At 41.8% G+C, this 16,252-nt stretch overlaps 1 protein-coding gene across 1 annotated transcript in view; it reads left to right on the forward strand.

Moving 5' to 3' along the window:
- llgl1 (LLGL scribble cell polarity complex component 1) overlaps positions 1–16,252 on the forward strand; it is a 41,653-nt gene that overhangs the window by 2,819 nt on the left and 22,582 nt on the right. Inside the window, exons 2-5 of the mRNA XM_031320741.2 lie at positions 1,012–1,109; positions 13,358–13,439; positions 13,543–13,703; positions 14,657–14,803. Of these exons, the coding sequence (XP_031176601.1) occupies positions 1,012–1,109; positions 13,358–13,439; positions 13,543–13,703; positions 14,657–14,803 (488 nt within the window). The remainder of the gene's footprint in view (positions 1–1,011; positions 1,110–13,357; positions 13,440–13,542; positions 13,704–14,656; positions 14,804–16,252) is intronic.

Raw genomic sequence — 16,252 nt, forward strand, 5'->3', positions numbered from 1 at the left:
AGTGAAATATTCAGATTGCTTATTTTGTTGGACAAACAGTCCAAAAACCAAAGACAAACTTTTCATTTACTATCATCACATGAAAAAGAAAAACTGCAACTTTTCGCTCACATTTGAGAAGCTGGAACAAGAAAAGTTGTGACATTTTTGCCCCCCCCAAAAAATCACTGAAACTATTATAATTGACTGATCATCAAAACAGTTGCCGATTGATTTTTCTCTCTGTACCCACAAAGTAAATGCCTTCAAAGACCATGAACTGTTTGTTGCACTGTGACAACACACACACACACACACACACACACACACACACACACACACACACACTTTTTAAAGGTTTGGCACCAGCTGTCACAGCTATCCCAAAGGTGGTCTCTCAACAGGACTGTTACTTTGATGTGACTCTGTGTGTTTGATCAGACTGGCACTTTAAAAAAAACAGAGTTAATGTTTTACCTCATAACTGAGTTCCAACTAAATATCTCATTTCCAAATTTCTTGGACGCCGAGCCCACTCAGGGATCGTTGGCCACAACATTTAAAAGACCCCCTTTAAAATAGGTTACGGTATATCTCTGCAAAGTTTCTGCTCTTTTTTTAACCCTGTACATCTAAATGCATTCCCAGCTACCTCGCCTTCTCCTGACATGGGCAGAAAGAAAAGCTGTGAATTTACATTAATCCCATTTAACAAAGTCTGCAGAGCGTTGTAATAAAGCAATGCTGCTGCCCTCAGTGCCTTTTAAGAACTTTCCTCTAACTTTATTAAGGGTGTCCTCCCTTTTAGACGCCTCTCTGACTTTACAGTCAGACAGGCATAAGCGTGCACACACACTCCCAAACAGAGCCGAGGAACAAAAAAAAATTAATAGAAACATTTTTATTGTCTTCTTTCTTGTGTCATGTTATTGTTTCTCTCTCTCTCTCTCTCTCTCTCTCTCTCTCTCTCTCTCTCTCTCTCTCTCTCGTCTGTTTGTCGTTCCCACTCTTTTGCTCTCGTTTCTCTTTTAGACTGTGGAGCATGGGTTCCCTCATCAGCCCAGTGCTTTGGCCTTTGACCCCAAGCTGGAACTTATGGCCATCGGGACAAAGTCCGGAGCCATCAAAGTGTATCCTTTTATTATCACTGAGCTCATGCATTTAACAGAAGGGGGGGCGTAAATCCCAGTAAGGCTAGTCGATAAACTGAATTTTTGAAATAAAATGAATCTCTTACCGATCTTTGTTTACTGATATGGCAATTTCAATCAACAAATTGTCTGAATCCCATATAATAAAACTAAGAATACTGTAGTTAAACCAATCAGCTTGCAGTCCAGTCCACAAATCCATAATCTCTTAATAGTTACACTGTATTAATCAGAACAAACAAATCAGAAATGAGCTAGCACAAAAAAGTGTCTTTTATATGTTTTTTTCAAACAAATTATAAGAATGTATTTTGACGATGTGCTATTTTTAGGCTCTAATTGTCCCAACTGACTATGCGTCCCAAAATCCAGCCGACTACGGATCGCAGGACAAAGAGAACCCCTGAGCAGTGGCTGGTAGAGTACAGAAACTGTTTTTCTTCCGGTTTTGTCAGTTTACATCTTTGAAGTGCCGCTCTGTTTATCTGTACATCAGCGCTGCAGTGCAGCTACTGCATCGTCTTCCGCTGTAGAGTTGAGAGTAACAGAAGTCAGTTTCATCTGTCGTGCTTTTTCTCGTATTCATGTGTAATATTTAGTCTCTTGTGCAGTTGTAGGATGAGAACTACTGAATCTTAATGTCATTTGAACATCCCCATGCCTACACAAGGGGCCAATCTATTTTTTTTTAAATACCTAACAACCTTTATAACATTGTTATAAATGTTATGGTTTTTATATACAATTTTTACAAATTTTTATTTTATAAAAACCTTTTTGAAGCTAATTGAGTTTCGCCTCACCGTGCTTTATGAGTGTTGAGGAAATACTGATCAGATGTATCTACAGCAGAGCTGTTTATGTAACACCAGTTTAGTAGAGCAGTGCATTGCTGTGTCTGCTCTCTGTCTCGATGGGAAGTTGCACTGTCTGCACCACTTAACTGAAGACAACTTCATTTCCTTCTAAACTGACAATGTTTGAGGAAATTTACTCATATTTTACTTTCTGGGGTTTATTTGAATAGTCGTGGCCATTATTCTTTTGAGTTGATTATAGTAAAATGTTTTCTCTCACAAACTAAATGTCTGATATCTGGGAATTCGGGGTCATTTATATAAAGTTGTCTTAGCATGAGTGACCAGGCAGGTTGCAAACAATCCCTCCATTTGAAAGATAAATTAAAGGCAACATTAAAATGATTACCCAAATTGTCCCTTGTAAACACGATTACATTTTGCAGCAGGCCTCACAGGACTTACTGAAGTAGTGTGTGAGCACAGTTTCCCTATGCAGTTGACATTTCAGGTGCACTCTTTCAGCATAATTTCTGCTTAAAGCTTTAGTGCGTAACTTTTTTTCATATTATTGAACGTCTGTTACATTCAAGCCATTGCCAAATGAGTTGATACAAAGCGAATTAAGACTATCAGCTCCGCAAAACTCTCTCTGTATTTCTCAGTATGGCTATGCTCAGAAACTGGTGTCGTCCGGCAACTTCCGCACGCAGAAAATCGAGTGAAGATAATGACCTCTTCTGAAGAGTCCATCGTGTTTTTGTAATCCTCCGTGTCCTCCTTGGCTACTAGCAACTGCGTCATTACTTAGAATTCCTAACGGGGGACACAGAAACTCCAGATCGCTGCAATTAACTTGAGCGAGTAAAGTGTTGTCCTAGCCGATAGGCCTGCTGGCCAGAGCTATTAAGACCACTACGGAAAAACAAAACAACAACATCATTACAGACGCTATTTGGCAGATCCTTGGAGGCCCAGAATACCATAAATGCAATTTTTTGAGCTTGTGGTCAGTGGGAATCTTAAGCCCCAGTCCCCGACAGTGGCAGTGCAAGGCTGCGTCTGTTTGAGCAACACAGAATAAGATGGAAGATTGAGTGAAGCTCTGCTGCAAATGAGCATCGGTTTGGCTCGTGGGATGCATTGCAGCAGAACCATAATTTGGTCAGTGTGTCAGAAATTCCAGCAGCTCGGCTGCTCATGCACTGTCCACATGACACAGCTCTGACATGTTGTTGATCTCGCTAATCTTTTATGGCCGCCAGCTCTGTCATGCTTACCATGACGGTTGTGTAGTTAATAGCGGGCTAACTATCAGTCTGCTGCTTTGTTGTTGTAAGTAGGTTTGCTCAGAGTTGGATATTCCGCTTAATTACTGGTCAAGCACCATCATCCTTTAGAAAATGAAGATCGAAGATTTAACGCATATGTTAACGAAGTTTGTTTCGCATGTTTGCCTCCCATGTTTCACGGTTGGCTTCGCGTGTTTTCGTTAGTGAGTGTAAGACCTGAGGCCTGTACTATGAATCAAGATCAACGTGTCCTGGATTTATTTCAGTCACTCGGCTTCACTAACCCTAACAGCCGCGGTCCCGCATAAGCTGTGTCACGACGGTGGTTAATAACTAGTTCAGTCAACCCAGTGTTTCCCAATCCAGCGGCGTGCGTTCACATAACAACTACACAACATCTACCAGAGCCACATATTTTACATCAGAAGAGCAAACTATGAAGAACACAGACACGGTTTTGCAGGCAAAGCGCAATTCAGTCGCTGCTTCCTAAAACAGGAAGGAAAGCTGGCAAAAAATAGCCGACGCTGTATATGCGTAAATCACAACGCTTATCAATATCACTTCCCCATCAGTCAGGCACAAGATCTGACCATAATTACACTTGTCCTTTCCATAAACTGTCGTTGCTTTAGCCCATTATTTCAGTTGCAACCCTGGCAGTGGTAAGTGATCGTGGGAGCAAATAAAAAATATAAAAACATAATTCAAACCGATGTGTCGCATTGGCAACACACGGCTCAAGAAGCCGACAAATAACCTATACGTAGGCTAACTCCCTGCGCTGAAAATCTATATCTTTCATAAAAATACCAATCAAGGAATGTTAACGGGGTTGTGGGTCTCTAAATGTTTTAACTTTTCTGAGTGCACCTCTCTCTCTCTCCGCGCACCGAGCTCCACCGAATCTTCTAAGAACGGTGACGCCGTTATCAATCGAGTATTGATTGGTCAGTAGGCGGTGCTTTTACACCAGTTGATCTCTAATCTCCAACATAAGCTGCTCCCGAGCAGGTTAGGTGTTCAGCATAAGTTACCACGGCGATTTAACCCGGTAACGAGTGATCCACCGTCATGATACACAAAACCCCGGGTTGAACCTGAAGTTTACCTCGTTAACGCCAAATCTTGCTTCGTAGTACAGGCCTCTGCTGTGGGGAGAATGTGACAGGATTTATGAACACAAACATGTCGGTGTTTAAATCTAAATGCATGTTCATAGCGACTATGTATGGTTTATCATTTATCAGTATGTAAAGGGAGTCTCGCTGCGGCTGTGTGTTATGTGCTGGTGCATTAGACTGGAGAATCAACTCTTTCAGAGAGAGACTGGTGGTACCAGGCACTTGCACCCCAGAGGGAGATGGATGGAGGGCTGAAATGGAGGAGGGGAGAGAGGGAGATAAACAGAGGCAGTGGAGACAAGGGAGTGCAAAAGAGATGGAAGGGGAAGAAAAAAATCTCCACTACACAGCTATACCTACTCTAACAAAATGACTGGTACTACAGAGCTCAGACTAGTCATCCTGCTTTTTAACAAGGTCCCAGCTGCTGTTAGACATTTGGAAAGTCAGCATGTATACCCACAGAGAATATGTGAAAAGTTAACAAAAGTAAAAGTACAAAAGTATCTTTAAATTTCATTGCATTCGATCAGTGTTTCAGGCTTCATGCCTCTAAAATCATTCAGATATGACGGTTTGAGAAGGAAAACGATCTTTTGTCGAACTTCTCATAACTCTTGCAACCTGATGAAGCGTTGCCAGTGGACATTGCTTTGTTTTTTTTGGGCCAGAAAGGTCAGGAACAACTGCATTAGGTCACTTTTAAGCTCACAGCAAGCAAGACTGGAGAAACCATCTTATGTATTTATTGTTTATACTTTTTTTGTTTAGTGAAGCGAGGTATGACAAGTGAGACTGAGTCAAAAATGAAATAATACATTGGGTGACATGACATGGTTAACACGATGAGGCAACACGAAACAAGACCAAAGAGCAAATGGGGTGTAAAAAAAAATCCTGAAAAATGACCCATCGATGAATCGACTAACCTTTTCAGCTGTAATCTCAGGCCTTACAAACTTTACCTCAATTTTGTTTTGAAAATCAGTTTTAGTTTAGAAACGAAGCCTTCGTTTTGAATAAGTATGTTCTTGTGTATGTTCACATTCCCTGATAATCTCACAGATTTACTGACTTGGGTTTGACCTAGACATGCTTGCCAGCATACCTGCTAGTACTGTAGTACACACACACACACACACACACACACACACACACACAGACACTTCCAGTGTTGGTGCCAGATGTGTGGTTTGATTCTCACAAACACTGACGCATGAGCAGAGACGCTGTGTGTCGTGTGTCGAGAGGTAGTAAGAGACAAAAAACTGAAGAGAAAGTTTGGCCGAGCAGACGTAGAGGCTATTCACTCAAGAAACGGTTGAAAATTGCACAATGACTTTGAACTTCTGTTCTCCGTCTTGGCATGATTACACCTCGTCTCCTCTCTTTCAGCCTCTCGCTCGAGTTTCTCACTTGTTCTTTGCTTTTTCTCCGTCTCTCACTCGCTGCGTGTTTATAAAGGCAGAGTCATATTACGCCCTGAGAGTTACTGCTTCGACCACAGACTGGGGCTCAGCAGAGGGAAGGGGGACAATGTGGTGTGGAGTTTTTTGCGTATGTGTGTATGTTGAGAGAGAGATCATGTGTGGGGGTGGTGGGTCGATCTTGAGTAGTCTGTCTCCTGTAGAAGAATGCATGTTGCGCTGCCCTGGGTTAACCCTCCCTCTGTGTATGTGCCGATTTTGTGTGTGTGTGTGTGTGTGTGTGTGTATGTGCAGATTGGGTGAGTAAGAGCTTTGTTGCTGAGTCTAGTCTTAATAAAGGAAGCTTTTGAATTGGTTTCCAAGGCAACCAGCGCAGTTGCCAGGGATGAAAAGTGCCTGCAGGCTTGAGGGCATTAAAAGTCTGCAGCTCAGCACGTCAGACACCAGAGTTTGTTGGTAGAAATGCATCAATTGTGTGTAAAAAAAAAAAAAAAGGTCAGAAAATACTACTTACGGTAGTACAGTACCTGCTGGTCACCCACACACACACACACACACACACACACACACACACACACACACACACACACACACACACATTAAACAGTATGAGACTATTATCTGGACAATCCAGGACATGCTGAGTCACACTATGTGAAACTACGTGACCGTGAAGCTTCAGTATCGGCAATGCAACAGCCAGAGGACGTGCTAATATTGACACACACACACACACACACACACACACACACACACACACACACACACACACACACACACACACACACACACACACACACACAGCAGAGCTTTGATCGGTGTGTTTGTGGGTGTGCTCCAGCTGTCAGCTCCCCCTCTGTCTGTCTGACATCCTGTTGGTCACACACACACCACGCTGAGTGATCACTCTGTTTCGTACTGATTCATCGGATCTTGTCTCTCGACAAATTGCAAATGCTAGAATGTGTTTATCTATAAGATCGGAAGCTTCATTTTCTTTTTATTGGTATTTCTGCCCATTTTAGTGGCAGATGACCACTTTTGTGGGTTGCAGCTTGATTTAAATCTGTACTTTTGTACTGCGAGTCATCCACTTTTGCAATGTCGCAGCGTGGACTTGAATTGAATGGTGACAGAATTTCAATTCATCGTTTCAAGTCATTCACATAGTGGGCCTGAGAAATTGACGGGGACAGCTGCTTTAGCTTAATGTGAAGGACTCTTGAATTGTTTATCCATCCTCAAAGTCAACAAATGTTTGTAGTTTGTGATGGAAACGGTAAATTCCCCATGTGCTCTTTTGTGCCACACAATGCCCTTTTCAATTGTGCTGCAGCCACAGCGTTTCCTGCCCTTTCCCAACAATTTCCCGCATTTTCATTTATACCGAGTCACATTAATTTGTTTTTGTGCTTAGCTGCACATACTGTGGTTTGTATTGGAGGCTAATGTGTAGAGAAAATACTTAAACTCTTTTTTTTGTTTTTGTTAAATGAATTATATTTGATTGCTTGGTAGGATTTTAATATAGTTGAAGATGCAGACTTCGCCTCCTCCCTCTTTCTCTTCTCACCCACACACTGCCTACTCCCTGCTAACTCTGTCTTAACTTTCTTTCCTGTACAGTAGCAGTAGCTGTAGCAGTTTTTCTTTCACTGCTTACTATTTTTTTGTCTCTCTCTCTCTCTCTCTCTCTCTCTCTCTCTCTCTCTCTCTCTCTCTCTCTCTCTCTCTCTCTCTCTCTCTCTCTCTCTCTCTCTCTCTCTCCTCCTATCGTGTCTCTCCTACCGCCATCTCTCAATCTCGGTCTGTTTTTCTGTGCCTGACTATAACTTATTCCTCATTGATATTCCTGAAGAATGGCAGGGCCGTTAAAATTCCTCTATTCTGCTCTTTCTGTCTCACCCAACTTCTTCTCCCTCCTCCTTACCCAGTCTTTGGTCCGTGCCGGTCTCCTCACCCCCACACCTATACACACTTACAGATGAATGGGCACACACACAACGCCCGTCCAGTTGGCAACACGTTGGTGGGGGTTTATCTGTCGGGATAAAGGGTGTGTGGTCTTACCAAGTTAAACAGAGTGGAGAGGCTGTTGAATGGTAGAGTTGAGGAAGGCAAAAGAAAACATTTACCCGAACTGACAAATTAAAAGTTGTGTAAAAACAATCAATCCCTGAAGAGCTGAATTAATAGGGATGTTTGGCTGAATTAAAGTCAAGAAGAACAACCTAGAGTAATGGTAGTTGCAGCACTGCTAATAATTGGCCTATTAAGGTAAATGTTACGACAAATGTATGTATTTAACAGTGACTTTGACTCAAGTAAAAGATAATCTTGTTTGGATCTACTTATAGGGCTGGGCAATATATCAATATTATATCGACATTGATATATGAGGCTAGATATCGCCTTACATTTTGGATATCGCGTGTTGTCTTTTCCTGGCCGCATTACAGTGAATTGATGTAATTTTCTGGACTTACTTCCGTTTTATAATTCGCCATGGTATCCACATTATTGGTGATTATTTATCAAAACTCTCATTGTGTAAATATTTGTGAAAGCACCAATAGTGAACCCTTCAATATCACCACACTATCGGCATCGATGTATTTGGTCAAAAATGCGATATTTGATTTTCTCCATATCGCCCAGCCCTATCTACCTATCAATCCTTTTTGTTGATATTGATCCATGTAAATGTGGATTTTGACTTAGTGTAACTCTATTGTTAAAACAAAGGTTAAATAATGTAACTAAATAATGGTGAGAAACAGCCCTGCTAGCAGCTCTGTGATGCAGTATATTCATATGTAAAATGGCAACCCATCCGATAATAAATCTCTCCTCTGGGGAGAATGTAACTTTGAAAAAAAGCTTTCATTAGTTAGAAAAATGCTTCAACAAGCAGTTTGACCTAGATGCGAAACTCACAGGCCACCAGCTGGCCCATGAAAGTTGCTTAACACTCTTACACGGTCCAAGAAGGCGTGGGGCTTCACTTGGGCCGAATCCTGCCAGAACGCGATCCTGAACCTCCCAGATTACAACCGGGACCAATTTCTTCTGTCGCTATCAAAGTCAGTCAATACATTGTCTGTTACTCCGTCTGTCTGTATAGTATGCTGTAGTTAGAGGCAGCACAGGTAGGGATATTTGTCCCAGGAGACCAGTGAAAGTTTTCTCGTGTGTGACCTTACGGTTATCAGTGTCATTGCAGTTCATCCTCTGGGGACCATGAATGTTTGTAGTGTTGTATATAAAGTTTGTATTTGACAATTAAGTATATCTTTTAAGTTTGACTGCTGTCATGGAGCCAAGGGGGTGGGGGGGGTGGAGAGGTACTAGCTGAGGGAGAGGATGCAAATGAGACAGGATTGTTTGTCTAGTGGGTGGGTGGAGTTGTTTGGCTTGTCTTGTTGTAGACTGCCTTTTGCCAGACGTCTGAGGAGTTTGTGATTTTGTGTGTGTGTGTGTGTGTGTGTGTGTTGCTATGTGTGTAAGGAAGAAAGGGAGTTGGAAAGAAATGCATGCAGATGATGCCTCAGAAGTTTAGAGCTAAAACCAATTTTACTTGTGTTGTCTGAAGTCTGCCTCATAAAAGTTTTTAACTTTTCTGACTTTTTCCTCTGGTGCAGATAGTCTAATTCTCTTTCTGTGTGTGGTCAACTTGTACATTCATCCTTGGATCTAGTGCTCCTTCCTTCCTGTCCAATTCAATCTTCTGTCACATTTGTGTGTGTGAGTTGGAGAGTGTGCTGGCTGTTGTCTGTGTGTCCGACATGGAGGACAATGCCCTCTGTTTGTCTGTATTCAGACCGTGAAATCGCTTTATCCTTGCTAACGCTCTCTCTCTGCATCACCGGGCAATTGCACTTGTGTGTGTGTCTGTTTGAGAAAGAGACAGTGATTCAGTGATTATGAGTTACTGTAGGCCTCCATTGTGTGCATTTCAGGGTTCTCTAGTGAGCAATGCAGCAAATCTGTGCATGCTATTCTACGTGGTTTCCTTGCATAGATCAGCGCTGTTAAACCAGTGTGTAATTCAACAGGTTGCGCAAAGATTTAAGTCTCCCATGTTGAATTCTTGTTTCTGAACCTTGGATGTAACTTTGTAAGGAACGCCCTGAACATTTACGTCAACACTGTATCATCCAAGACCATTTATACACCGCTCTGAGTGTGAGTTTTATGAGTGTCTGTGGTTCATTTAATTAATGCTTTCAATTTTCATCTCCTAATTGAATTGAGAAGGCCTTTGAATTACTTTGCTGTGGCTGTGTATGTGTATGCGTGGCTGTGTGTGTGTGTGTGTGTGTGTGTGTGTGTGTGGCTGTGTGTGTGTCTTTTGATTGAACTGTGGAAGAAGCCTCTGATGTTCTTGGCGAATCATCCTAAGAATTTGCAGCAGTGCATTTCATCTGTCATTGCTGTTTCTGTTTTTTATATTTAAGTATATCTTTATGTTTTGAAATGGCAAGTTCATGATGTTTATGCAGCAAAGTGTGAGAAGTGTAATTCGAATAAGTTAAGCAAGGGAATTGGCAATTACCAATTTAAAATAAAGATGATGATGATGATTTTTTTCACCCTAGCATTGTGGCTCTATGGACGGTCCACCGCTTTGATTCATACTAAAATATACCAACAACTAATGGATGGATGGATTGTGGTGGAATTTAGTACGTTCCTGTCCCCCTCAGGATGAAACTAATTAACAAACTAATTACATTCCCATCAGCCATAGCTGCTCTTTGTGTTTATTAATTAGCAAATATTAGCATGCTAAATTAAAATGGTGAACATGGATTGGCAACGATATACCTGCTACATGGCAGCGTGTTAGCATTGTTATTGAAATGACGTTAGCATTTAGCTCAAAGCATAGCCTTGAAGAGCCACTAGCCACTGCTATAATTTTAGGCAAATCTGCGGTGGATATTTATTGTTCCCAGAGGATGCATCCTAATATTTTTGCGCCGTACGAGCCTGGGACTGCATGTGTGTGTACTCATGAATTTTACGTATTTAAACACCAAGTGTGTGTATCTGTATTTAACACAACAGCACGGCAGTTGCAGAGGGAGGGAGGTGGGGTGACACATTAACACATTTATTATCTGCCCACTACTATTGAGGACTTGTAATATTGGCCAATGAGCAGATGCCATGGCGGAAGGAGCTTAATCCAGAGGAGACACACATACTCACATTTATAATGAGGTTACAGCAAGAGGTACTCTATCTACAACTGTCCCTAGTGAGGAGATGATGACATCATCACCGGGAATCCCTCCACCAGCTGTCCTCTGACATCACCATGACCAGGAAGTGTGTGTGTGTGTGTGTGTGTGTGTGTGTGTGTGTGTGTGTGTGTGGTCTGTGAATAATGCGCCAGTGTTGAGCTTCATTTTTAGTTTTTTTTTAGTTGTCGTGATCACACACACACTTTGTCTGCGCTCCCTCTTAATAGCAATGAAAAGCTCTCCCCTGCTTTACAACCGTTGTGCTGCCTGTTGGACATATTTACGTGGGGTTGTGGGGAATGACAAAGTTTGAATTGGGAAATTGTAGTTGCTTGGTTTCTGTCAGAGGTGCTACAGATCAGCCAAGTGTCTCTGACATAGTCTTAAATAGTCATTAGTGGTCTTATTTCTTCTCCATCCAGCCAGCTTTAAATTTGAAATGCTGTATTGATTGTGGTGACTGAGCTGTGGTCATCATTACATAACTTGACAACACACACAAGCCACAGCTGCGCATCTGTCTTCAGTTCCTCCGTTTTCACACACACACATAGCGCTGCAAATTTTCGTTTTTACAGTTTGTTTTTGCACGAATTAAATGAGATATAGCGTGTTTACAAGTGAGCTTTTAAGGTGCTATTAGGCATACTTTAAAATCTTTTGGACAGAGGCAGACTAGCTGTTTCCATGCTTTATGCTAAGCTGAGTTTAACTGCTGCTGGCTGTAGCGTCATATTTAGCATGCATCAGTGGTATCAAGCTTCTCACAGAAACCAATGAACTACTTCCCAAAATGTTGAACTATTCCTTTTAAAGGAGCAGAATACTGGATATTTTTCTTTTCTTAATTCGTCTATCTCTTGAACTCTGTGTTGGTCTCTCTGCCTCTCTATTTTGTCTGGGCTGGTGGTTCATGACCCATGAGTAAATGTTCCTCTCACACCTCCAGCTCCAGCTGTCTGAGGCATGTATTATTGCAGTGAATAAAACCGCGGACAGGAAGTGACAACACTGCAGGAATGCTAGTATAACACTCCTCTGGGCCTCTAGGGAAAAAGACAGGGAGGGAATGAGAAAGGATGGGAATAAAGTTAGGAGAAGAAAGAAGAGGGCAGGTAGGTTTCTATGAACCTGAGAATAGGAGCAGAATGGAGAGGAGTTAGAAGGAGAGGTTTGCCAAGAACTGAAGGAGGGAACTTAGAGCTGAGAAGGGAGACAGCAGAGGAATGTTGGTATTAAAACTCCACTGGACCCCCATGGGGGAAAACAAGTAGTTTCAGGCAGAGATGGGAAAGATGGTTAGAGAAAAGAAATTATAGTAACCTTTTTTCTAACACAAGAACTGTTAGGAAGCAGTGGAAAGAGCGGATTAAAGAACGTGGGGAATGAGTAATCCCTCACTGATTTCTTAAATATCACACAGAGGTTGAGAGTGGAGAAATAAGAGGGAAGAAAGGAGGAGAGGAGAGATCAAGATAAGTGGATTTGTATACAATTCTTCCTGAGCATTGTGGGAGTAGGAAAGAAAAGACCTGCGGCAGTAGAATATATATACGATGTGAAAGAAATGAATAAGAATGAAAAGAGGAGGAAATAGAAAATATAATGTATGTAGCCATAATATTTTTCTTCTCTCATAAAAAAAAAAAAAAAAAACAATGGTGATAGGAATACAGAAAACCAGCTCTCCACACAGTCACATACAAACATGAGAACTCTCCAGATTTCCTTTTATTTTTCTGCATTTTTAATCTACATTCCTACAGGCTTATGTAAGGTGTGTGTGTCCGTGTGTGTGTGTCCGTCCATGTGTGTGTCTGTCCGTTCGTGTGTGGCCTTCATTTTAACAGCTCAGCTTCATTTGCTGGACTAACAAACACACTGGACTAGACACACATAACTGGTGGTTTTGTGCGTCTGCGTCATCTGGTGTTGGTAATTGCTATGAGCATTTTTATAGTGTTCTAATTTCTCCACTGCTATTACACCTAACCAGTGTGTTCTTCTGGTTTACAGCTCAGAATTACCAGTTAAACTGTTCTTGGTCTCTGCCCTCTCAGTCACACATTTTAATTCAGATTCTATTTTAAAAGAAAATGTTTTCTCCATCAATCAGCAAACGCAGTGTGACAGTGGTAACAATCCATTATATAAACTAGAATTAAGTCCCTGCTATATTTGTTTGTCTCATACACACGCCGCACTTGCAGCTAAATTGGGGATCTGGTGTGTCTGCTGCCTGTGTGGACTCAAATCGGTGGATAGCTCCAAACTTCTTTTCATTGTTGAATAAAAATAGTTGGCTCCGTTTTGAATTTCCTTGACGGGACCCTTGCAGCTACGGGCACCCTGGTGTGGAGTTCACGGGACTACACAAAGACACCACAGCTGTCACACAAATCCTCTTCCTGCCTGGACAGGTAAGCTCCATGCCACTTACTTTCTGAATGTAAGGAGCCCTTAGTGACGAGCGCGGTGGCCAAAGTGACGTGTGATGTTAATATCCACCTTGCTCTGTGATAGGGCCGCCTGCTGTCGCTGCTGGATGACAACACGATTCACCTGTGGGAGCTGGTGGCCGGCGCCCCTCGAGAGGTGGGCGGGGTTAAGAGAGAAGGCGTGGTCTGTCTGCAGGAAGTGGACAGCTACAGCCTCCCAGGAAGACCTGGCATTGAGAGCTGCAGGTACATTAATGTTATTTTAGATTGTTCATTTTTTTTGCTCTTGAAGGTATAATCCTTAGGGTTTTGATCATTTCAAAGCCGATTTTGGATGGTATTTATGTCTGGCATTTATTCAGCTATAGCTGTTAAATGTAGTGTGGAGTCGTCCGCCATTCCCGGCACTGGATTCAAATGGGCGTGCACATGCACAGTGGGATTCACACTAAGGATGTATGCAATTTTAAGGATTATAAAGAAATTTGTCAAGCAGATACAGTTGTCAAAGCAACAACAATTGTACAGTAGGGGTGGGAATCAGCAGGGGCCTCACGATACGATATCATCACGATACTTATGTCACGATACGGTATTATTGCGATTTTAAACATATTGCAATATTCTGCGATATATTGCAATTTATTACCTTTTTTCCAACTTTAAATTTTTCTCTGTTTGTTCATCTCACTTCAATTTTATTGCTGCAAAATGGGATTGTCAAGCAGACAGACTGACCAACACATATATAATAAAAGATCGATACTTGGCGTCTGTGTATCGATACAGTATTGCCACAGAAAATATCGCGATACTATGCTGTATCGATTTTTTCCTCCCACCCCTATTGTACAGTCAAAGAAATAAAAGTAAAACCTGAACACACAAAATTTAATGGTACGGTCAGACTGGATTCCACCTGGCGAAATTTGCTTGTCTGCCGTTGCTGTTTGTAATATTTTATATATGGCACCTGGACAACGATATGAACAATCAATATTTCCTGAATGAGAGTTCAATCCTTCTCCCTTTCTCAGACTGGCTGGTCATTGAAAAACCTTGCGATTATACGTTTCAAAGTTTAATCAGATTGCACTTCCCGCAAGGCAGGTGGATTTGTCACCGTAAGTGAATATGTCACGCCATTTTCATATCAAAATGAATGGCAGCTTCACTCTTCCGCCACATCTTCTTCTCAGTGCCACGCGGGTGACAGTCCTTCTCTTGCTGAGGTCATGCGACCTGCTGTGCATGGGAACAGAGGGAGGGGGCGTGTACTTCCTGGAGTTGCCCCGCCTCTCACTGAAGGACAACCAGACGCTTCTCCAGGATCAGGTCACACAGAGGTGAGACTGTCACATACACGGTCAACAAACTGAAAGTAAGTTGAATACAATAAAATATAGAGCCAAGTATGGATTGATTAATTTTTTTAAGTTTGACGGTTGTTTTTGGACTGACACAGCTTTTGGTTTGTAAGGTTGATCACAGCATGATGATGGAGCTGGAATGATAATATTCCAGCTCTTCTTTATATTGCCTTTATACATACAGTATATCAAATAATGATAAAGTGCTTCCCATGTTACTCCTACGTAGTTTCTTTCTTTTTCTGCCTAAAACTCCGTTCTCTGATCTCCATCCCTGTCACAGTATGCTTTCCTTTAAACATTAAACACTCCAGTTTCCTCAGCTCACAGATCCAGCTGAGCAGGTCAGGGACACACGCATATCTGTCTTGACCTCAGCAGCAGCAGCAGCAGGCAGGTCAGGGTCATGTGGTTCAGGGGACCATGAGAACGGTCAGATCTCTGTTTGGAGAGCAAGAGATGTACTGTTAAACCTAAGAATAATATTCTCTGTGCAATTTGCACAAACGTCTTACTCATTACTAAATGTTTTTGGATGTGTGAGTGAGGAGCACTCAGTCAGATGAAGATAATGGTGTCTTTTGTTAGTATTAGCACAGAACTGAGATGTTGAGGAAGCTGTTTCGGAACATTGTTGCAGTGAATATGTTACAGTAAATCTTCACACAGTCCTGAAGAAACAGATTAACTGAGTTTTTAAATTTTTTTTTATGTTTTTCGCCCAAAACTTTAACAGACACATTGACATAAAAACATTAGATGTAATAAAGAAAAACTCAAGGTTTGAAACCAAGTTTTCAGCGGCTTTAAACCTGAAACGAAAGGCCACTTGGTAGTCATCCTAATTTGAGCCAGTTAGTGGCCATTGTTAATGGAGTGTACTGTAGTAGCTGTGAATTGCTGACACATCAATTGTAAACACTGAAAACTTACATAATGTGGCAAAGGGGAATGTCTCGCTATTTGTAATACGCCCAGACAAGGGAAAAGGGCTTAAACAAAGAGGAACTGTGTATTACTATTGTATGGCGTTCCTGTTATTTTGTCCAGCCCCTTCACATTCATGCAGTGTTGTGTGCACTAGTGTGCAGCCATGTATGAGAGTTCAGCGGTGAACTAGAGCAAACCACAGTGTGAGAGAAGCACAAACACAAATCTTCGAGACAAGGTGTGTGCTTATCATGTTAATATACACAAAACTGCATCATGCATTACACTGTAGTGTTTTTGTGGACATAAAAAAACGTAGTAGGTTCTTTATTTTTTCATGCTGCAGCCTTCCTTGCTGCATTCCTGTGTTGATACACAGGCAGTGCATCACAGAGCTACTGTTTCTTTTTCATTCTGCTGTGTGACGGTCTGACTGGTTGGTCAAACCCCTCATTAACCAGGCTTGTTTAGGGAAGTGGGCTGAACTGAGCCCTA

The sequence above is a fragment of the Sander lucioperca genome, chromosome 21 (genome assembly GCF_008315115.2).
Source record: "Sander lucioperca isolate FBNREF2018 chromosome 21, SLUC_FBN_1.2, whole genome shotgun sequence".
In the NCBI taxonomy this organism is placed as follows: Eukaryota; Metazoa; Chordata; class Actinopteri; order Perciformes; family Percidae; genus Sander; species Sander lucioperca.